At 41.0% G+C, this 22,992-nt stretch overlaps 1 protein-coding gene across 1 annotated transcript in view; it reads left to right on the top strand.

Moving 5' to 3' along the window:
* TRAPPC9 (trafficking protein particle complex subunit 9) overlaps positions 1-22,992 on the top strand; it is a 516,382-nt gene that overhangs the window by 75,724 nt on the left and 417,666 nt on the right. Inside the window, exons 13-15 of the mRNA XM_040431647.1 lie at positions 7,523-7,649; positions 15,309-15,441; positions 19,884-20,044. Of these exons, the coding sequence (XP_040287581.1) occupies positions 7,523-7,649; positions 15,309-15,441; positions 19,884-20,044 (421 nt within the window). The remainder of the gene's footprint in view (positions 1-7,522; positions 7,650-15,308; positions 15,442-19,883; positions 20,045-22,992) is intronic.

The raw sequence follows: 22,992 nt of genomic DNA on the forward strand, positions 1-22,992 counted from the left end.
CTAAGAAGAGATAAAAGAGAAGAGCTCCGAGCCTGCCACCAGGTCTGCATTCCCTACGACAACACTGATCTGCCAAAGCACAGGGGCAGGAAGTGTTGTCAGAGGGACCAGGTGCAGAAGCTCTTCTCACTGGAAACCTGAAACAGAAGTTACATTGTTTTTTTTGCCCTGTTACAGGTGTTCTCGGAGTTCTCCTTTAGGCTCCTCTGCTGCAGGACGACGATATTTCCCGCCGCACAATCAGAGGATAAAAGATCTCGCGCTTCACAAAAACCCCTTTGTCAGTAGAACGCAGAACGACGGCGGTTAATTGGGTGACGAAAAAAGCGCAACGGCGACTTAAGCCTTGATAATAAACGATGGCCGGGGAGAAGCTGCTGTATCAGGAAGGTTAATTTCAAGCTCGGAGGCCTCCTGATAGAGCCGCCTGTCAGGTCTTTATGGCTTTAATGATAAGTGCCGCCAGAGACGCCCCTGCTCGCCCGGCTGCTGCGCGCGTCCATCTATCAGTCTGTAGATGTAGGGCAGGGGAGCCGGTAATGTGATCCTGATCGCCGCAGCCGTCATCGCCCTCTTACAATCCCCCCGCCGCCTCCTCTGTTCCTAGAACAAATTTAAAGTAACGCTGCGCAAAATGGATTAGCGGCAGCCAGGCCGCTTTATAGCTGACGGTCACGGGCCCCTGGGGGGGTTTCAGAACACGGACATCACTGGCGTTAATGGGCCCTTTATCGATGTCACCCCTCCCCCGCCTTGCAACATATATATTAGGACTTTACTTCCAGGCAAAAGATAGACATAGCGGAGAGAGGGTCACCGTGACCAGGGAGACGTTCGTGACAATGTCACCGGAGTCCTTTACAGCTATTTTCGTTATTTTCTGTCATCTCCGGTATTAATTGCCCGGGGGATGGAAGGAGACAGTTCTTTTTTATTTCCCGTTAGCGTTTTTAACTCTGTCATGTCCAGTATAGCAATGATTCCTGCCGCCGTTTATCAGGAAGTGGAGACGACGCCTCCAACGTTGCGAGCCTCGGATAGACCTTCTCACAATGTGTGTGTGGCGGACCCACCCCGAAGGGAATGGCGGCACCACTGCACTATATAGTGTCTGACAAACTGCTGATCGGCGGGGCTGCATTGCGTCGGACCCCCGCTGATCAGATATAGACGGCCCATCCTGAGGATAGCATGAAAATCCTCGACAACCCCTTTAATATTTCTTGATCACACAAGGAGTTAATTATTTCTACCATAAAAAAAAAAATTGTATTGCTCTGTAGAGATCTCTTCTTCAGCAGTCATCTCATTATCATCAGAGGCAGGATTACACCCTATACAGAAATAACACATGATCCACCGGCGATGGTCGCAGCTCAATGACCTCTGGAAATGTCACAGAGCATGCCCACAGCGCTCTCCCATAGGAACATCTTCAGACTACAGGTTCTAATAGAGCGAATCACTGCAGCAGCTCGAGCAAGATGGCCGCCCCCCCCGTAATCCTGTATGGAAAATAGAACAATATAATCAACCAGCAGAAAATAAATAGAATAGGTCTCAGTATCTGGTTTCAATTGTTAGGAAAATTCCAGGGGGCACATTCTACTTAAAGGGTTTGTCCTCTCCTTTACTGTTGGTGGCCTATTTCCAGGATTGGCCGTCTGTATCTGATCTGACACCCAGCACCCCCGCCAATCAGCTGTTCTGCAATAGCTCTAGCGCCAGAACTCTACAGCTCCATCCATTGTGTAGTGGACGGAGCTGGTTACTGCAGCGCTGTTCTCATTGAAGTGAATGGGAGCAGCGCTTGTAATCCCGGTGCTGACCACCGGCGTCGGAGCTTCTCTGAAACTGCTTATTGGTCGGGGCTGAAGGGGTGTCAGACCCCCATCTATCAGACATCGATGGCCTATCCTGCTGCTGATGCTGAATACCCTAGGTTATCTCCAGAGGCTGAACATCTGACCTAGTCCTGCTCGCACAGCTGTAGTTTGTCACAATGTTCCTGTGCGGACAGAGGGTTATATCTGTACAGACATTTCTGACTCCAGCAGGATCTGCTCCCAATGCGTCCGGCAGGCCGATGGCTCGTATTGAACTTGGTACTATGCATCCAGCTGTGTGAGCAGGACACGGACAGAGCAACATTTTCAGCCTCATTTTCTGCATTTTCAAGATCTCTGCTTACTGTCAGTTAATGGGAATGCTGTTTGCACCCAGAGTATATAAAAAAATAACATACAGACCTATTACTCATCATATCTGAGAATGCGTTACAGTTGTATCCAGTCTGCACAATCCTCTGTAACAAAGCTGCAGCGCAAATCTGTCTCCTTTTCCTGAGGATTTGCTACAATGTGTCAGTGCAGGTAAAGGTACGTCCACATCTGCTTTACGGTTTTCCCGTATTCTGTTCCGGCAGAGGAGCGCACTACCGGATTTACAGAATCGGGCATCGCTGGACACCGCCGGAGCCTGCTGGATCCTCTTTTACTGTAACCGGATCCGTTATAAATGCAGGCTTTCTGCCAGAAAATTACCCTTTTCGTCCAGCTATACTTTTCTGGTACAAGCTGGGTGTAACGTAACGTGAACTCAAAAGATTTGATAATGAATAAGCTTATGCAGGCTAAGTGAATAAATATATATACATACAGAATAATAAAAAGTAAAGAAACAACACTAGCCTAAATATAGGGTAGGGTTTTGGTCGATCATGCTATAACCAAGTGAAGGCTAACCTTCGGCACTCCAGCTGTGGTGAAACTACGACTCCGAGCATGCTCCATTCATTTCTATGGAGTTCTGACATAGCCGAGCAAGGGGGCATCCTGGCAGTTGTAGTTTTATCGCAGCTGGAGTGCCAGAGGTTAGCCATCACTGCTATAACCCATGGCTGTCTGCCACGTTATAACACATGACTGACACCCCAAGGTGTACAAGAGATAGGGCAAATCAATACTTAGATCCTGCCTAGGATGAAGTTTCAGGTAGAATCCCAATTAATTGTTAGCCCCTCCTCCAGTGTGCATCACGCATGTCTCTGAGATCACTCAGGAATGTGTTCTTATCAGCACAGTGGGGGATGAGTACTATCTCTAAACCACTACATTACAAGGAAAACTTGTAAACTATTACACAGAGTATTAAACATAAAATAAAACAGGACAGAACCAATCATTACTTAAAAATACTCTTACAATACACTGTCATTTGGGCTGGAAATCTGCCGGATCCCATTATAGTGAAGGGGATCTGGCGATGTCCAGCAATGCAGAATACAGGCTTTCTGGTAGTCGACCTCTTTGTGGGCACAGACGATTGGTATATTGTAACACACATGTATCAGCCCAGAATACAGACTGTCTAACTCACAGGGGATTGTCTAGCCTGGATACAACTGTAACGAACCCTCAGCCATAGCTTTATACCTTTCTGTACATGCGATCATCATCTGGATGGAAAAAAATTCTCCCATTCACTGACAGCAAGCCGAACAGGTAGGTAATTGATAAAGTGTTAGAAAGTTGCAGAATGTTTCATGCGCTATACAGTGATCTCTTTTTATTTTGCACCGGACCTTTAAGGCTTTTCTTGTCCTAAGTCGGCATCGGTTACTTATTATTTGAGACGCCTCCTTTCCAGTTTTGTCCTCATTTTCTCTACGCTGTAACAGTCGGCGGCACATTGTATCTACATTTCACTTGTATAAATCCTCATCGCCTCGTCTCCGCGGTGACGGTCACATTGCTGTTCGCATGCCGTGCCGTGTTTTTCTATACATCACTCGCTGCACAGTGACAAGCTCCTGAATGACTGCCAGATCTCACCGAATCCTTATCTTACCCCCTTCTCGGCTGTCAGACACAAGTGGAGTTTTATCTTTTTTATGTTTAATTAGAAGGAATAATCTGTCTTGTTCTCTACGAGTTGTTTTAATAATCCGTCTGTACAGGAGAAAAAGACAAAGGGAAGAGCAAGTCCAAAATGTAGTAAACAATGAGAAAGGGAAACTTCAATATTACACAAAGGAGGTAGTATAGTATTTATATTCCTGTACATAGGAGCAGTATTATAGTATTTATATTCCTGTACATAGGAGGCAGTATTATAGTATTTATATTCCTGTACATAGGAGGCAGTATTATAGTAGTTATATTCTTGTACATAGGAGGCAGTATTATAGTAGTTATATTCTTGTACATAGGAGCAGTATTATAGTAGTTATATTCTTGTACATAGGAGCAGTATTATAGTAGTTATATTCTTGTACATAGGAGGCAGTATTATAGTAGTTATATTCTTGTACATAGGAGGCAGTATTATAGTAGTTATATTCTTGTACATAGGAGCAGAATTATAGTAGTTATATTCTTGTACATAGGAGGCAGTATTATAGTAGTTATATTCTTGTACATAGGAGCAGTATTATAGTAGTTATATTCTTGTACATAGGAGCAGTATTATAGTAGTTATATTCTTGTACAGAGGAGCAGTATTATAGTAGTTATATTCTTGTACATAGGAGGCAGTATTATAGTAGTTATATTCTTGTACATAGGAGCAGTATTATAGTAGTTATATTCTTGCACATAGGAGCAGTATTATAGTAGTTATATTCTTGTACATAGGAGCAGTATTATAGTAGTTATATTCTTGTACATAGGAGGCAGTATTATAGTAGTTATATTCTTGTACATAGGAGCAGTATTATAGTAGTTATATTCTTGTACATATGAGCAGTATTATAGTAGTTATATTCTTGTACATAGGAGCAGTATTATAGTAGTTATACTCTTGTACATAGGAGGCAGTATTATAGTAGTTATATTCTTGTACATAGGAGCAGTATTATAGTAGTTATATTCTTGTACATGGAAGGCAGTATTATAGTAGTTATATTCTTGTACATAGGAGGCAGTATTATAGTATTTATATTCTTGTACATAGGAGGCAGTATTATAGTAGTTATATTCTTGTACATAGGAGCAGTATTATAGTAGTTATATTCCTGTACATAGGAGCAGTATTATAGCAGTTATATTCTTGTACATAGGAGCAGTATTATAGTAGTTATATTCTTGTATATAGGAGCAGTATTATAGTAGTTATATTCTTGTATATAGGAGGCAGTATAATAGTAGTTATATTCTTGTACATAGGAGGCAGTATTATAGTAGTTATATTCCTGTACATATGAGGCAGTATTATAGTAGTTATATTCTTGTACATAGGAGCAGTATTATAGTATTTATATTCTTGTACATAGGAGCAGTATTATAGTAGTTATATTCTTGTACATAGGAGGCAGTATTATAGTATTTATATTCTTGTACATAGGAGGCAGTATTATAGTAGTTATATTCTTGTACATAGGAAGCAGTATTATAGTAGTTATATTCTTGTACATAGGAGGCAGCATTATAGTAGTTATATTCCTGTACATAGGAGCAGTATTATAGCAGTTATATTCTTGTACATAGGAGCAGTATTAGTTCTTTATAGGCAGTATATAGTAGTTATATTCTTGTATATAGGAGGCAGTATAATAGTAGTTATATTCTTGTATATAGGAGGCAGTATAATAGTAGTTATATTCTTGTACATAGGAGGCAGTATTATAGTAGTTATATTCTTGTACATAGGAGCAGTATTATAGTAGTTATATTCTTGTACATAGGGGCAGTATTATAGTAGTTATATTCTTGTACATAGGGAGCAGTATTATAGTAGTTATATTCATGTACATAGGAGCAGTATTATAGTAGTTATATTCCTGTACATAGGAGACAGTATTATAGTAGTTATATTCTTGTACATAGGAGCAGTATTATAGTAGTTATATTCTTGTACATAGGAGCAGTATTATAGTAGTTATATTCCTGTACATAGGAGACAGTATTATAGTAGTTATATTCTTGTACATAGGAGCAGTATTATAGTACTTATATTCTTGTACATAGGAGCAGTATTATAGTAGTTATATTCTTGTACATAGGAGGCAGTATTATAGTAGTTATATTCTTGTACACAGGAGGCAGTATTATAGTAGTTATATTCTTGTACATAGGAGGCAGTATTATAGTAGTTATATTCTTGTACATAGGAGCAGTATTATAGTACTTATATTCTTGTACATAGAAGCAGTATTATAGTAGTTATATTCTTGTACATAGGAGCAGTATTATAGTAGTTATATTCTTGTACATAGGAGCAGTATTATAGTAGTTATATTCTTGTACATAGGAGCAGTATTATAGTAGTTATATTCCTGTACATAGGAGGCAGTATTATAGTAGTTATACTCTTGTACATAGGAGCAGAATTATAGTAGTTATATTCTTGCACATAGGAGGCAGTATTATAGTAGTTATACTCTTGTACATAGGAGCAGAATTATAGTAGTTATATTCTTGCACATAGGAGGCAGTATTATAGTAGTTATATTCTTGTACAAAGGAGCAGTATTATAGTAGTTATATTCTTGTACATAGGAGCAGTATTATAGTAGTTATATTCTTGTACATAGGAGCAGTATTATAGTAGTTATATTCTTGTACATAGGAGCAGTATTATAGTAGTTATATTCTTGTACATAGGAGGCAGTATTATAGTAGTTATATTCTTGTACATAGGAGGCAGTATTATAGTAGTTATATTCTTGTACATAGGAGCAGTATTATAGTAGTTATATTCCTGTACATAGGAGGCAGTATTATAGTAGTTATATTCCTGTACATAGGAGCAGTATTATAGTAGTTATATTCTTGTACATAGGAGCAGTATTATAGTAGTTATATTCTTGTACATAGGAGCAGTATTATAGTAGTTATATTCTTGTACATAGGAGGCAGTATTATAGTAGTTATATTCTTGTACATAGGAGCAGTATTATAGTAGTTATATTCTTGTACATAGGAGCAGTATTATAGTAGTTATATTCTTGTACATAGGAGGCAGTATTATAGTAGTTATATTCTTGTACATAGGAGGCAGTATTATAGTAGTTATATTCATGTACATAGGAGCAGTATTATAGTAGTTATATTCCTGTACATAGGAGCAGTATTATAGTAGTTATATTCCTGTACATAGGAGCTGTATTATATTAGTTATATTCTGGTACATTGGAGGCAGTATTATAGTAGTTATATTCCTGTACATAGGAGGCAGTATTATAGTAGTTATATTCTTGTACATAGGAGGCAGTATTATAGTAGTTATATTCTTGTACATAGGAGCAGTATTATAGTAGTTATATTCGTGTACATAGGAGGCAGTATTATAGTAGTTATATTCCTGTACATAGGAGCAGTATTATAGTAGTTATATTCTTGTACATAGGAGCAGTATTATAGTAGTTATATTCCTGTACATAGGAGGCAGTATTATAGTAGTTATATTCCTGTACATAGGAGCAGTATTATAGTAGTTATATTCTTGTACATAGGAGGCAGTATTATAGTAGTTATACTGTTGTATGTATCTTTCTCATCCTCTTTCCATTCTTCCTTTCCAGGGTCTGCTGACCAGTGGGGTGGATTTTGAGTCTCTCCCAGCCGCGCTTTCTCTTCCTGCAGAATCTGGCCTGTATCCTGTGACTCTAGTTGGTGTTCCTAGAACCACGGGGCAGATAACGGTTAATGGTAAGCACCAGTCTACACTCCACTCGGTTTGGTCTTTTATGTGTATTGCTTATAAAGAAGTACGATTTCGGTTTAGAAGCCACATATATATGTGATGGTGGTTGAGTTGGGAATAGAGACTATTCCCTCGCTGTCACTCACTGGAGGACAGCTGTGACATCCTCCGGAACTGAAACGGAGCAGAAAATGCCTCTCCTGGCCATTTAACCCTCTCTTCACCACAGTGCTGATAACCGGTCTGATTGAAACAAGGGCTCCCCTCCTACACGTGGAGGCAACCAGTACTGCTCACATTCTAGGGCAGGCTGCTTCAAATTATGCTCGGAAACCCCCTTTAATAAAGTGGTTGCCCATCTCTCTGTGAGACCACAGAAAATGTGTTATTCTGGCTCATGGTCCTTTGTAAATTTTGTCCGTGCGCCAAAAATTGTCTGTGCGGCAAAAAAATTGTCTAGTCTAAATCTGCACCACATATAAGTTGGTGTAGTTTTACGCCAAAACTTTGCCAAAAGTTTGGTGCATCGGGCCACATGCAGGCCCCGCCCCCTTTCTGTTTACACCCTGTTTGAACAAAGCCACGCCCCCTTGTTAGAAGAGGTGGAAAAAGCTTACAAAAGTGTGTGAAGCGGTTAGTAAATGTGATACACAACATGCACCATTTTCATTAGTAAGGCTAATCTCACACCAGCGTTTACGGATCCCGACCTGAACAGCCTGCTGGATCCGTCACTGCCAGTTTGCTGTCCGGCCCCATTATTACTATGGTGGGGTCTGTTTTGTGCCTGTCTGATTCCCAGCATTCTATGCCGGCAGTGTGAAACTAGCCAAAATCTGCCTAAATATCTCAAAAGTAACTTGTTTTCCGCACTGAATTTTATTAAAATAACACGTAAAGGTGGCGCAACCTCTGGCAGGCCGCGACGGTGACCAGCCTCTCTAGCATTACCCGCAGTTAAGTATCGTCTATGAGAGGGGCCCGGGCCTTGTGGAGGGTATTTTTTACTATTGGATAACCCCTTTAACGTCTTCCATGTTCTGTGTATTTACTTACATTTTGCAAAGTTTAGAAAAGTTTTAGTGTATAATGTATTTGCCCGGAAGTCATGCTCTAAAGGATCATTTCCCGGCTCCTACAATTGCAGATTACATCCACCTGTCTTGTATTTCGGGATGCAAGACAAATATGTGCTCGCCCCTCTGAGGCCGCTCACATTTTTATTTAAAGCCAATTTGTTGTTCACTCCGAGATAAGAGATCGATCAAGACGACAACTTAATTAATGCAAAAACTACGCCTTTTACTGAACGTGGATATTTCTAGTACAGATTTAATAGGATTGCTTCATTTTTCTTCGCTTTTAGTCAATTGACTGTAAGGGCAGAAGGCGGGATAAAGACATTGTTATTTAAAGGCCTCCAACAGCTTCTTCTTTAAAGAGCTGGTCTGGTTTGGTCAGGCTCTTTTTTTTAGAAGGATCCCCCCCAGCGATCTGCTGTAACCTATGGAGAATCTTGGTGGAAAGTGTTCAGTTTTTCTGCAGCACCACCACTGGGGAAATGAAGTATTACACAGTGTCTTATTTTCTGTGTCGGGCAGGACAAGCCAGGTCCTCCTAAGCAAGAGAAGCTCCTTGAAGTTGGTCTCCGCTCTGGCCTAGACATGAGGATCCTGAATAAATGTCCCTTCTCTCAGGGGCAGATTGGCCATGGACCCTACTGGAAAATTGAGCCAGTGAGTCGATGCTTAGGAGCTCCACCCAAGCCCTCCTCACAGCCGCCAGCTGGGTACATAATGATCTGATTATCTCCTACGACCTGGCCAGCAGCTACAGATGCCCTCCTGATCTCAACCATATTGATGTCCTCAGGACAGTGATACTGTTGCATGCTGTGGCACAGGGGACTGTATTTTGGGCTGCACTGTGGTATTTTGTTCATCTGGGGCGGTATATTGCTCTGCACTATAGTATTGCTGGTCCTGTCTACTTCTGTTGTCCCTGTCTACATATGTTGCCCCACCTTCTGTCAATTTGGATTTGCCTGCAACATGGGACAACTTTTACCTTTTTTTCCAGGGCCACATTTAGTTCCCAGTCTGCCCCCCCCCCCCTCCCTGTTAACTTACATTTCCCAATTAGGTTTTCTAACCTAGACATTTCCTTTAGTGGTTTATACTCTGAATTTTTATATATCAATTTCCAGAATGTTTTGATGACATTTATCAAGTATGGCGACCGGTTACATTCTACCAATGTCCAGCTTGGGTCAGTGGTCAAGAACAGAAGGTTTAGAAGTCAAGCAATGTGGTTGACTGCTAGATCAAGGATAAAAGACGAAAACGAGATGTTCAGATGTAGTGATGAAGAGCAGTCTAGTTTGTATTTTTTCTTTGACTCTTGAATGTGAATGTTGGACAATGTAGAAGATTTCTCACGTCTTTTGGTCTTCATTATTGGCGATCACGTTTCAAGAAAATCGTGGTCTTCGAGAAGGAACCATCCATTGACCAAATGAAGCCAAAGATTCCACTTGAAGTGCGGAGTGAAGCTCTGAGAAGGTGCAGTTCATTGGAGAAGATATCTGTCATTGAAATGAGTTGAAAGCAGAGGATGACCACTGAGATGGTTGGATGTAGTTGCAGACAGGCTTATGGCACAAGGACTCCTATGTGGTTGGAATGGGCTATGGTTGTCTTAGAAGGATCCATCAGTCCTCCAGCTTTCCATGTTATCTGGCTTCTTAAAATCTTCAAACCTCCGGTCAATTTTTTTGTACTCTCGGTAAGGGTGAAAAAGTTCTGATTATGCAGTTACGGAAATCTAGATTCCATCTAGTTCTAAATCTTCATAGTTTGAAGCAATATGTTGTATATAAAGTTTGGAGGATCTGATGGCTGGTTCTGAATATACTAGCATCCACCTTGGCCTCCGGTAGGATTTTTGCTGTGCCCGTGTACCTCTTTGTAGATGGATTGTACATGACTTTACTACTGGTGGTGTATCCCCAAGATAGGCCATCAATATCTCATCGGCATGGTTCCGACACCCCGCACTGCTACCAATCGGCTAGTTTAGGCTAGCCCCACCAATACAAGTTGCTGCTGGAGCTCCACAATTCTGTCCAATGTGTAGTAGATGGGTGCAGCGCTACAGTTACCTGCTCTGTCCGCGACAAAATCCATGGAGCTGTGTGTTTCCAGAGCTACCCTGAAGCAGCTAGATCAGGATGTGAGGTGTGAGGATAGGCCATCTATAGTAAAATCCTGGCTTACCCCTATGCTATGTATACTTTTGTAGCCAATTTTTTTTCTCTCAATGTGTCTAAATTAAAACATGAAGAAATTTTGCAGTTTAAGATAACGGACAACAAACAAACTCTGTGTAGTCTGATTCTGCCGTCATAAACTCTGTTTCTTGCAGTGCTACCAAATGTACAGGGTGGGCCATTTATATGGATACACCTTAATAAAATGGGAATGGTTGGTGATATTAACTTCCTGTTTGTGGCACATTAGTATATGTGAGGGGGGAAACATTTCAAGATGGGTGGTGACCATGGCGGCCATTTTGAAGTCGGCCATTTTGAATCCAACTTTTGTTTTTTCAATAGGAAGAGGGTCGTGACTGGTTCAGTGTTGGATTTGCCAAAATGTGGACGCATGAAATCTGTCTCTAATGAAGAAACATCAGTGGCTGTCCTAGCTTCATTCAGCAAGAGCCCACAGCGTAGCACTCGCCGCATGTCACTGGAGAGTGGCATTAGTTGAACATCCCTTCGGTGGATATTAGCTACTCACAAATGGCACCCTTACAAACTCCAGCTACTGCAGCATCTCAACGAGGATGACCCAGATCGACGCACTAAATTTGCAGAATGGGAAAAACAAAAATTGGAACAGGACCCTCAGTTTACGCCGAAGATTTTGTTCAGTGATGAGGCAAACTTTTATGTGAATGGTGAAGTTAACAAACAAAACCACCGCTATTGGTCTGACACTAACCCACATTGGATAGATCCCTCCAAGACTGTTGGAACCAAAAAATGTATGGTATGGTGTGGTATATGGGGTACAAAGATAGTGGGGCCATTCTTAATCAATGGAAACCTCAAGGCCACTGGATATGCAAAATTGCTACATGATGATGTGTTTCCCTCTTTATGCACTGAAGCTGGCACGTTCCCTGAGTTTTTCCAGCAAGATGGTGCACCACCACATTATGGGTGTCAGGTCCGAGCATTGATAGATGAACAGTTTCCTGGAAAGTGGATTGGTCGTCGTGGGCCAGTTGAATGGCCCCCAAGGTCTCCCGATCTGACCCCCTTAGACTTTTATCTTTGGGGTCATCTGAAGGCAATTGTCTATGCTGTGAAGATACGAGATGTGCAGCACCTGAAACTACGGATACTGGAAGCCTGTGCTAGCATTTCTCCTGCGGTGTTGCTATCAGTGTGTGAAGAGTGGGAGAAGAGGGTTGCATTGACAATCCAACACAATGGGCAGCACATTGAACACATTTTATAAGTGGTCAGAAACTTGTAAATAACTCATGAAAGAATAAAGTTACGTTAAAACCAAGCACACCATTGTTTTTCTTGTGAAATTCCAAATAAGTTTGATGTGTCACATGACCCTCTTCCTATTGAAAAAACAAAAGTTGGATTCAAAATGGCCGACTTCAAAATGGCCGCCATGGTCACCACCCATCTTGAAAAGTTTCCCCCCTCACATATACTAATGTGCCACAAACAGTAAGTTAATATCACCAACCATTCCCATTTTATTAAGGTGTATCCATATAAATGGCCCACCCTGTATATTACCACAAAGCCAGGGACGAATGGAAAAAGGTGTGAAACAGCAAGCCTACACACTGCACAACCCTCTGTTACCACGGAGACACATAGTTCTGTATAGGAGCTGTAGAAATAAAATGATAGGATGTTTTAAGTCTATTGCAAAGTTGGTTTCATTTCTCATTTTAGGTACGTATGGGAAAAAAATGGTTAGGACAGTATATATGACTTCTGATGGCCACACGGCCGCCGCTGCATCTCCCCTTCACCTGTCAAAATATCTGGTGACAGGGGGGCGGGTGCAGCCAAAAGCAGGCCGCAATGAAGACGAGCCTCCCTAGTATCGCGGGTGATGGTAGGGAGGCTCCGCCTGTCGCCAGATGTTTTGAGTCGTAGTGGCGGTTGTGCAGGCATCAGAAGCGACGCGGGTGCTGGGGGGAGCGGGGTAAGTATGACCAGTATGAGGGGCCCGGCCATTTTTGGGGGTATTATAGGGGTTGGATAACCCCTTTTAAAATCTCGGAAAACCCTTTTAAGAGCATGAGATTGAAATAGTCTGAAGATATGGCTTGTCTTTATGTTGCCTCCCGAGAATAAGTAGCTCCTGATATTTCCTGTGGTTGTAGAAATTGTTTTGTCATTTTGACAAGATTTCCAACATTTTTGATTAGGGAAAGTCCATAAGCTGGGGCTTGGACCAAAACCAGAGTAAATTTAATGGAGATGCCTTCAAAACTCCTCTTCCCAAGAGTTGTGTTGGAGAATGGAGATATGACAATATGGACATGTCGTCAGACCAATGCCCAACAATCTTAGGAGCGTTTCCATGTTCCCTGAGCCTTTCATCGGAGGATGGATGAGGGTTCTATCACCAGTGCTGTCTTCTTATGTGTCTTGGAAAACTTTCTATAGGTTCCTGGAGTTTGTCTTCCACCCAGCACTGAAAGAGCTTCATATCTTTAGTATTCTCTCCTCTTGTTGGGCTTCTGTGGCATCTAAGGAGCAGAACTTCCTCTACTTATACATGTCCTTGCATCTCAATAAAAAATTAGAGCGAATCAGATGCAAATTTATGGCAGCAAGAACGGCTAACAGCTCGAAGACCCAACTATCGGGGAGATGTAATGAGCTGTGCCTCAGGTAGGATCTTCATGTCCCTTGTAGTTAAAGCAGCTTTCACCTCATTGAGCAAGACTGGTATTAAAGTATTAAGTCAACGAAGGATCTCGAGCAGCAGAATTGACTTTTTATATCTTGAGGTACATTTATTCAGAAAAAGGATTTTCCTGGACTTGACCTCACAACTTTACACTACCAGGCAATTAATATCTTGTATGCAAGTCCTGGCTTGGATTTAATGTTTTTGAGATATTTATGGGGTTGTTATTTTGTAAAGGAAAATTGTAATTTAAACCATTCGATAGCTTTCTCTCTGGAACAGCGCCACACCCGTCCACAGGTTGTCTGTGATATTGCAGCTTACTTCCATGGAGCTATGCTGCAATTTCAGACACAGTGCACTGGTGTGGCACTGATTTTGGAAAAATAAAATGCACAGATGAGCTTTTTGTAGGGAATCTGGACACCACGACAGGGTAAATTTAGGTTTGTGCATCTATGCGATAGTAGTAGTACTCACCAGTTAACCGCCTAGACAATAACTTAGCCCTCAGCACTTCTCCCCACATTGAACCAATGGATCACATGGTGCAGATTTGAGTCCCACAATGTTCTAAATCAGTCATGCACAGTTCCCTGTCATCTTCTGCCACTCCCGCTACACTGTTCCTGTCTTCTCCCAGTACTCCGCTCTTTTCTGTCACTTACGTCGCATTTTCCACTAGGTGCCAGTTCGATGCATAGGTGTTTTTGTTCCGTAACCTTGGCTTTTGACCCAGTTTGACTTCTGACCATGTCTACATTTTGCCTGTCCTGACCTATCCCAAATCCATAGCAACCTAGTAAAAAGTGTGAATGGTTGTTGGGGAAGGGTCCTTACGAAGCTTGTGATGACAGGGCTTTGACTGGAACAGGAGGGCTTTAGCACCTATCTGGCTCTTTAAAGAGGACCTCTCCCCACTCCTGACATGTCCGTTTTAATAGCTACTTGCATTCCCCATGTAATAACAATTCTGGAGCATCTATTCTTACGGCTCTATGTTGTCCCATTCCTTTATTATTTCTACTAGAAGTTATGAATGAATTAGTAAGGGTCCAGAGGGGTGGTAACCAGTTGGGGGTGTGTCCCTGCAAAGACTCACTCTATCCAATCAGTGCTGCCATTTTCTGACTGTGTAGGGACACACCCCCAACTAGTTACCACCCCTCTGTGCCCTTGCTACAGACTGCTAGCAATTCATTCATAACTTCTAGCAGGAATAATAAAGGAACAGCACAACATAGAGCCATAAGAATAGATGCTCCAGAACTGTTAATACATGGGGAATGCATGAAGCTATTAAAACAGACGTGTCAGGAGTGGGGAAAGGTCCTCCTTAAGGGGACAGGAGCAGCACACGTGTAGACACAGTGGCAGAAGTCCTGGCAGGAGAGCATCATTGGTGAGTGGAATACCGGGCCGAGCCAAACCAGCGGGGGTAGTGGTGAACAGGTGCGGCTCACCGGGTGGAGGTAGGAACAGGGCAGCAGAGCATGACTTCCATTTCGGAGAACCCCTGTATATCAGCCACTTGCTTCTGAGCTTATTCAGGTAAGGGGCCCAACTCATGCCGAAGCAAGGAATTGCTTACCATTTCCCCTGGAGCATTGCTGCCTCTTGTATTTCTTCTCAAGGGAATACGTATGTTTCATCTTAGAGTACTAGTCTTGTGCTGACCGCCTGCTGTTTTGTCCTCTGGGGTTACAGGTTATCACACATCTGTATTTGGGGTGTACAGCGACTGTCTTCTCGACAACCTCCCCTGCCTCAAGAACAATGGCTGCACGGTAGACGTGATTCCGGCTTTGCCAAGATTACAGATCAACACCTCTCTGCCCAGGCAAGTATTTACTACAAAAACCTATGTATTAGATATTCCCCTTTGAACATCAAGAACATACATTTTAGATCATAAACACCCAAAAAAAATCATAAATAAAAAAAATACTTAAAAAAATACTCCAAATAAATAAAAATGTTATTAATCCATAAAAAAAAATTAATCATGTACGTAATAAAATCCATATACCCAATAATCCAAATATGTATAATATAAAAAGCGCCCACGGAAAGTACTATAAGAATGTAATTGGATTTTTCTAGTATACGTAATGTATAATATTATAGTAGGTATTTGGATACCTGAAATATTTGTGCAACACAGCAGTCAATAAAGTGCTAGAATTATTACAAAGCAAGCAAGTGAAAACCTTAGGGCAGATTATCTTACAGATTTTCTGACCAATCATTGTTCAGATGGCCAATTACACACACAACTATTGGTCTGATTGGACAGATATTGGTCAGATAATCTGTTGGTGTAATGCAGGCTTTAGTGCTAAACGGACCCTAAAGGGGAAGCTGTATACTCAGAGCACAAAGTAAATTGCATATACTATGTATAATATTAAATATCCTGACCAGGCTGAGACATATCAATTGGTCCTATGCACAGGAAGTACGCAATAAGCATAGTTCCCATTGTGCGGCCACAGAGCGCAGCTATGTCCCCACGTCCGCCAAGCACACCCAGTAGACACCATCTTGGACGAGGGAGCTACGATACAAATGCCCATATCTTATAAATGACATATATAAAGAGAACAAAATGCCTGATAACTAGTGACAAACTGCCGGTGCTTTCTCAAACAGCTGATCGGCGGGGGTCCCGGGTGTCGGACCCCCACTGATCAGATACTGATGACCTATCCTGAGAATAGAAGAAAAAAAACACAATGCAACAGCACTCTGCAAACACAAAGTACAATAATGCCATAGTTATAGAAAGTATTCTGGTGCTAATGCTAAGCTTATTTTGTAAATTAGAGATTCTTGGCAAATACATTTTGTACAAAATTATTTGGGCCCGTCTGCCACACGTCAAGGCGATCTCTATAAGACCGGAACCTAACACAAAATACTACCTGTTATGTGCCATAACGGCCACCATAAAATTCAGGTTCCACATGCATGCTGAGCCCACTCTGCCTTTTACCATTTTTGCTGCCATAATGGCCTCCATTAAATCCAGGGAATGCAGGTACCAACCTGCATGCCGAGCCCACACTGTATCATACCTCTCCTGGTGCCAGATGGCTTCAAATGAATGCAGGAGAGCAGGCTGCAGCTTTATACTTGCACTGAATAAAATCAGCCTATGGGGCAGACAGGCTGGTCAGGGGTGCACCACCAACAGGAGTCAGCCGCACCTCCAGCTCCAGTACAACTGCAAGAAAAAGGGGGTCAGTCAGCCCATCCCAATGCACAGGTGAACTTCGCCATGGCTAGAAACACGAAGAAAAAAACACAATGCAACAGCACTCTGCAACACACAGATAATGTACAATAATGCCATAGTCATAGAAAATATTCTGGTGCGAATGCTACGCTTATGTAGTAAATTTGAGATTCTTGGCAAATACATTTTGTACAAAATTATTTGGGCCCGTCTGTTGGGTTCCCGTCTGTTGGGTTCCCGTCTTATAGAGATTGCCTTCGAGTTTCTAGTCATGGCGACGTGCACCTGCACATTGGGATGTGCTGACTGACCCCCTTTTTCTTGCAACTATCTCGAGAATAGGTCATTAGTGTTGAAATCTCGGAAAGCCCTTTTAATATAGCATTGTATGTAGTGATCCAACCCTATCATTATTCGCATGATATATTATAATAAATCATCATTTAATATACAAAATAATAATGATAATAATAAAAAAATATTAAAAAAATATAAAGTCAGGTCCATATATATTGGGACACCGACACAATTCTAGCATCTTTGGCTCTATACACCAACATAATGGATTTGAAAAGAAACAAACAAGATGTGCTTTACCTGCAGACTGTCAGCTTTAATTTGAGGGTATTTACATCCAAATCAGGTGAACGGTGTAGGAATTACAACAGTTTGCATATGTGCCTCCCACTTGTTAAGGGACCAAAAGTAATGGGACAATTGGCTTCTCGGCTGTTCCATGGCCAGGTGTGTGTTATTCCCTCATTATCCCAATTACAATGAGCAGATAAAAGGTCCAGAGGTCATTTCACGTCTGCTATTTGCATTTGGAATCTGTTGCTGTCAACTCTCAAGATGAGATCCAAAGAGCGGTCACTATCAGTGAAGCAAGCCATCATTAGGCTAAAAAAAACACAACAAACCCATCAGAGAGATAGCAAAAATATTAGGCCTGGCCAAAACAACTGTTTGGAACATTCTTAAAAAGAAGGAACGCACCAGTGAGCTCAGCAACACCAAAAGACCCGGAAGACCACGGAAAACAACTGTGGTGGATGACCGAAGAATTCTTTCTCTGGTGAAGAAAACACCCTTCACAACAGTTGGTCAGATCAAGAACACTCTCCAGGAGGTAGGTGTATGTGTGTCAAAGTCAACAATCAAGAGAAGACTTCACCAGAGTGAATACAGAGGGTTCACCACAAGATGTAAACCATTGGTGAGCCTCAAAAACAGGAAGGCCAGATTAGAGTTTGCCAAACGACATCTAAAAAAGCCTCCACAGTTCTGGAACAACATCCTATGGACAGATGAGACCAAGATCAGCTTGTACCAGAGTGATGGGAAGAGAAGAGTATGGAGAAGGAAAGGAACTGCTCATGATCCTAAGCATACCACCTCATCAGTGAAGCATGGTGGTGGTAGTGTCATGGCGGGGGCATGTATGGCTGCCAATGGAACTGGTTCTCTTGTATTTATTGATGATGTGACTGCTGACAAAAGCAGCAGGATGAATTCTGAAGTGTTTCGGGCAATATTATCTGCTCATATTCAGCCAAATACTTCAGAACTCATTGGACGGCGCTTCACAGTGCAGATGGACAATGACCCAAAGCATACTGCAAAAGCAACCAAAGAGTTTTTTAAGGGAAAGAAGTGGAATGTTATGCAATGGCCAAGTCAATCCCCTGACCTGAATCCGATTGAGCATGCATGTCACTTGGTGAAGACAAATCTGAAGAGAAAATGCCCAAGAACAAGCAGGAACTGAAGACAGTTGCAGTAGAGGCCTGGCAGAGCATCACCAGGGATGAAACCCAGAGTCTGGTGATGTCTATGCGTTCCAGACTTCAGGCTGTAATTGACTGCAAAGCATTTGCAACCAAGTATTAAAAAATGAAAGTTTGATTTATGATTATTATTCTGTCCCATTATTTTTGGTCCCTTAACAAGTGGGAGGCACATATGCAAACTGTTGTAATTCCTGCACGTTCACCTGATTTGGATGTAAATACCCTCAAATTAATGCTGACAATCTGCAGGTAAAGAACATCTTGTTTGTTTCATTTCAAATCCATTGTGGTGGTGTATAGAGCCAAAAATGTTAGAATTGTGTCCATGTCCCAATATTTATGGACCTGACTGTGTGTGTGTGTATATATATATATATATATATATATGTGTGTGTAATTTTAAAATAGTATAGTATAATATAGAAAATAATACACTATCTGCAATACTTTATTATTCTGTTGCACGTTTTATATTTTTGTTTGCATATTAATATATTTAGTGTCTGTTTAGCTCTAGATTTGGAGTTTTAACTTGCTTGCTTTGTGTTAATTCTAGCCCTTTTTTTTCCGCACTATTACCACTTTATTGACTTTGCTGTGTTGCACATATTTTTCAGGTAGCCAAATACCTACTATTATATTATACATTACGTATACTAGACAATTATGGCAGAATAATCCAATTATGTTGTTATAGTACTTTCCCTGGGGCGTTTTTTATATTATACACATTTGGATAATTGTGTAAAGGAGTTTTATTATATACATGATAAATGTTTTTATGGATCAATAAAATATTTAAATTTATTTAGTGTATTTTTTTTATATTTTTTTTTATTTATAACTGAGGACTTTTTAGGTGTTTAAATATTTACTGTAGTAAGATACATGTCCGTACATATTTGTCATCGGTTAGAGCTTACTTATGCGCCGTATTTTTAAAAAGAGCCCCTTTTCGCTGATCGTACACAATACACGTATGTCTGGTGAACCCACTGATTTCAGTGTGACCGACCGGACATTAAATGTTTTGTTCCCGATCAGTGCAGTCAATAATGAAATTGTTTGAGAATGAATGGCTGCACTTACGATTGTCCAATCCCATAGAGTAAGATGATTCTTCAATGTAAATGGACCTAAATAAATGTCGAGTGACTTACTACGTCATTGATCGATGCCCCTGTTGAAGGACCATAGAATATGCAATCAGCACCTTGCGGGGCAGTAACGTGAACCTGTGTTGCGTCTTTCCAGATCGGCTCACTCTCTGCAGCCATCCAGCGACGATGTATCCACACACGTGTCTGTTCAGCTTTTCAATGGAGAGACACAGAAGCTTGCGATTAAGCTGGAAAACATTGGAACCGAGCCCCTCGAGACTTTAGAGGTCTCCTCCAAGACGGTCAATAATAAAGGTGGGTGGATCTGCCTCTGTCTTTCTGCCTTTTTACGCCTTTTGCAAAATTCTGGTAGCACCCGGCGATCACATGATTGCAGATTCCAACAGAGACAACCGCATTGGCGCTGCTTCTATTCACTGCACAGTGCTCACAGTGTTATGTCTGAATATTCGGACACCCAAACCCGATTTCCATTATTATGATCTAAATTAAAGGGGTTATCCCATGAATAATATCATATAGTACTTCATGTTATCCTTCATTTCTCCTATGGTGGTGCTGCAGGAGGATTGAACACTTTTTTGCCATCTGCCCCCCCTTTTAACACCTCATTAATAGGTATTGATGCTTGATTATCACATTTTCTGAATTACTATGGCTATGTACACCTTTGGGGGCCTTTTTTTATTTTTTATTTATTATTATTTCATTGTACTCATTTTGAGCTAAAATCATTTTTTTCAATTGGTCTTAAAATTTGAAGCCTTTTTCTCTGTACAGGGCTGAGATTCTCTAGTAACAGGAACTATATTTTCACTCCATCAGGCAGCTCAGCTGACATCTCCTTATCTCCGATATTAGAAACACTTATTATAGCTCAGTTCTTATCTGACTGATAAGAATTTGGATTAAATAAGTGTTTATGGCCTTTCAGTAAATTAGAGATGAGGTTTATTAGATGACTGGCACAAAGTGAAAGTAGGATTGACACAGCTAGACAAACAGTCAACTGTTTGTGACAGAACAGTTGAATATTTTTAATAAAGACTAATTGAAAAAAAGATTTTTAGCCCAAAATGATTAAAATGCAATCATAAAAATAAATTGCTCCCGAAGGTGTACATAGCCTTTAATCATTAAAAAAACACAATAATAAATGGGTTAACACATGGATCAGAATTTGGTTAGTAATGAGTGATTTAAAAATGAATTACAAAAATCAATCCTCATCCTCAGAAATTACTGATTCCCCGCTGGTCTCTCCTATCTGGTCCTACCTGGTCCCAGCTTGACACACAGAAAATTGTTGGAGAATACTAGACAGCCAATCTCTGGTCTTAGCCGTGACCTGCCTCAACCAGTGATTGGACCTCTCCTGCCACTCACTTCCTTTGTGTCTGGACCAAGAAGGAGAGACTGGCGGGGTCATGGTAATCAATGGAACGGGAACAGTGGGGATTACTAAGGGTGAGTATTGATTCCCTTATTTTTTATACTGCTTTAAGCACTCTACTAAAAAATTTGTTCCCATGGACAACAACCCCTTTAACCCATAGAGGACGTCCGCCATACATGTACGGCACTGGTGGACGTGACTTAAGGACCAGCTCCGGACTGCCCGGCCCCTGCTGCATACGCCGGTATCTGTGAAAACACCCATGCCGGTGTATAAACCCCTTGCATGCAGAGGGTATGGGCGCCCTCCACATCTCCATCGGGTCCCCATGCTGCAGTGAAGGGCACCTGATGGCAGCCCGATGCCTTCCATGGGCATTAGGGCATGCCTTCTACGGAAGCCTGTGAGATCCAGCCCCTTAGGCTGGGTCTCACAGGCAGGCTGTCAGCTTAAAAGCTGACAGCCAATGCATTACAATACAGGATGTATTGTAATGCATTGCAGAAGGGATCAGACCCCAGAGGTTGAAGTCCCAGAGTGGGACAAAAATAAAAAGTAAAAAAAAAGTGTTTTTCATAATTAAAAAAATATAAAGTTTCAAGTAAAAAAAAAAAAGCCTCTTTCCCACAATAAAACGCCTAAAATTGTAAAAAAAAATAATATATAAAAAAATTTAAAACTGACATATTGGGTATTGCCTCGTCCGTAAGGACTGGCTCTATAAAAATATCACATGACCTAACCCTTCACCTGAACGCCGTAGAAAAAAATAAAATAAAAACTTTGCTGAAAAAAACATTTTTTTGTCACCTTACATCACATAAAGTGCGTATGCCCCCCAAAATAGTACCAATCAAACCGTCACCTCATCCCGCTAAAATTGGGCCCCTACATAAAACAATCGGACAAAGAATAAAAAAACTATGGCGCTCAGAATATGGAGACACTAAAACATTATTTTTTTTTGTTTCAAAAATTCTTTTATTGTGTTTAAAAGTGAAAAAAAAAGTTGACATATTAGGTATCGCCGTGTCCGTAACAACCAGGTCTATTGAAATATCACATGACCTAACCCCTCGGGTGAACACCGTAAAAAAAAAAAATTATAAAAACTTTGTCACCTTATATCACAAAAAGTGTAGTACCAAGCAATCAAAAAGTCATATGCACCCTAAAATAGTACCAATCAAACCGTCATCTCATCCTGAGGAAAATGAGCCCCTACATAATACAAAAAATAAAAAACTATGGCTTTCAGAATATGGAGACACAAAAAAATGTTTCAAAATGCTTTATTATGTAAAACTGAAACAAACAACCAAAAAAGTAGTCATATTTGGTATTGTCGCGTCCATAACAACCTGCTCTATAAAAATAGCACATGATCTAACCTGTCAGATGAACATTGTAAAAAACAAAAAATATTAACAATGCCAAAACAGCTATTTTTTTGTTACCTTGCCTCACAAAAAGTGTAATATAGAGCAACCAAAAATCATATGTACCCTAAAATAGTACCAACAAAACTGCCACCTTATCCCGTAGTTTCCAAAATGGGATCACTTTTTTGGAGTTTCTACTCTAGGGGTGCATCAGGGGATCTTCAAATGTGACATGGCAACTTAAAATTATCCCAGTGAAATCTGCCCTCCAAAAACCATGTGGCGTTCCTTTCCTTCTGCGCCCTGCCGTGTGCCCGTATAGCAGTTTACGACCACATATGGGGTGTTTCTGTAAACTACAGAATCGGAGCCATAAATATTGAGTTTAAGTCCTTAAGGTGAAATATGGCATGGTCCTGAAAGGGTTAAGGATTGTTTGTTTATTATGACGACCAGATAATTTG

The sequence above is a fragment of the Bufo bufo genome, chromosome 5 (genome assembly GCF_905171765.1).
Source record: "Bufo bufo chromosome 5, aBufBuf1.1, whole genome shotgun sequence".
Lineage (NCBI taxonomy): Eukaryota > Metazoa > Chordata > Amphibia > Anura > Bufonidae > Bufo > Bufo bufo.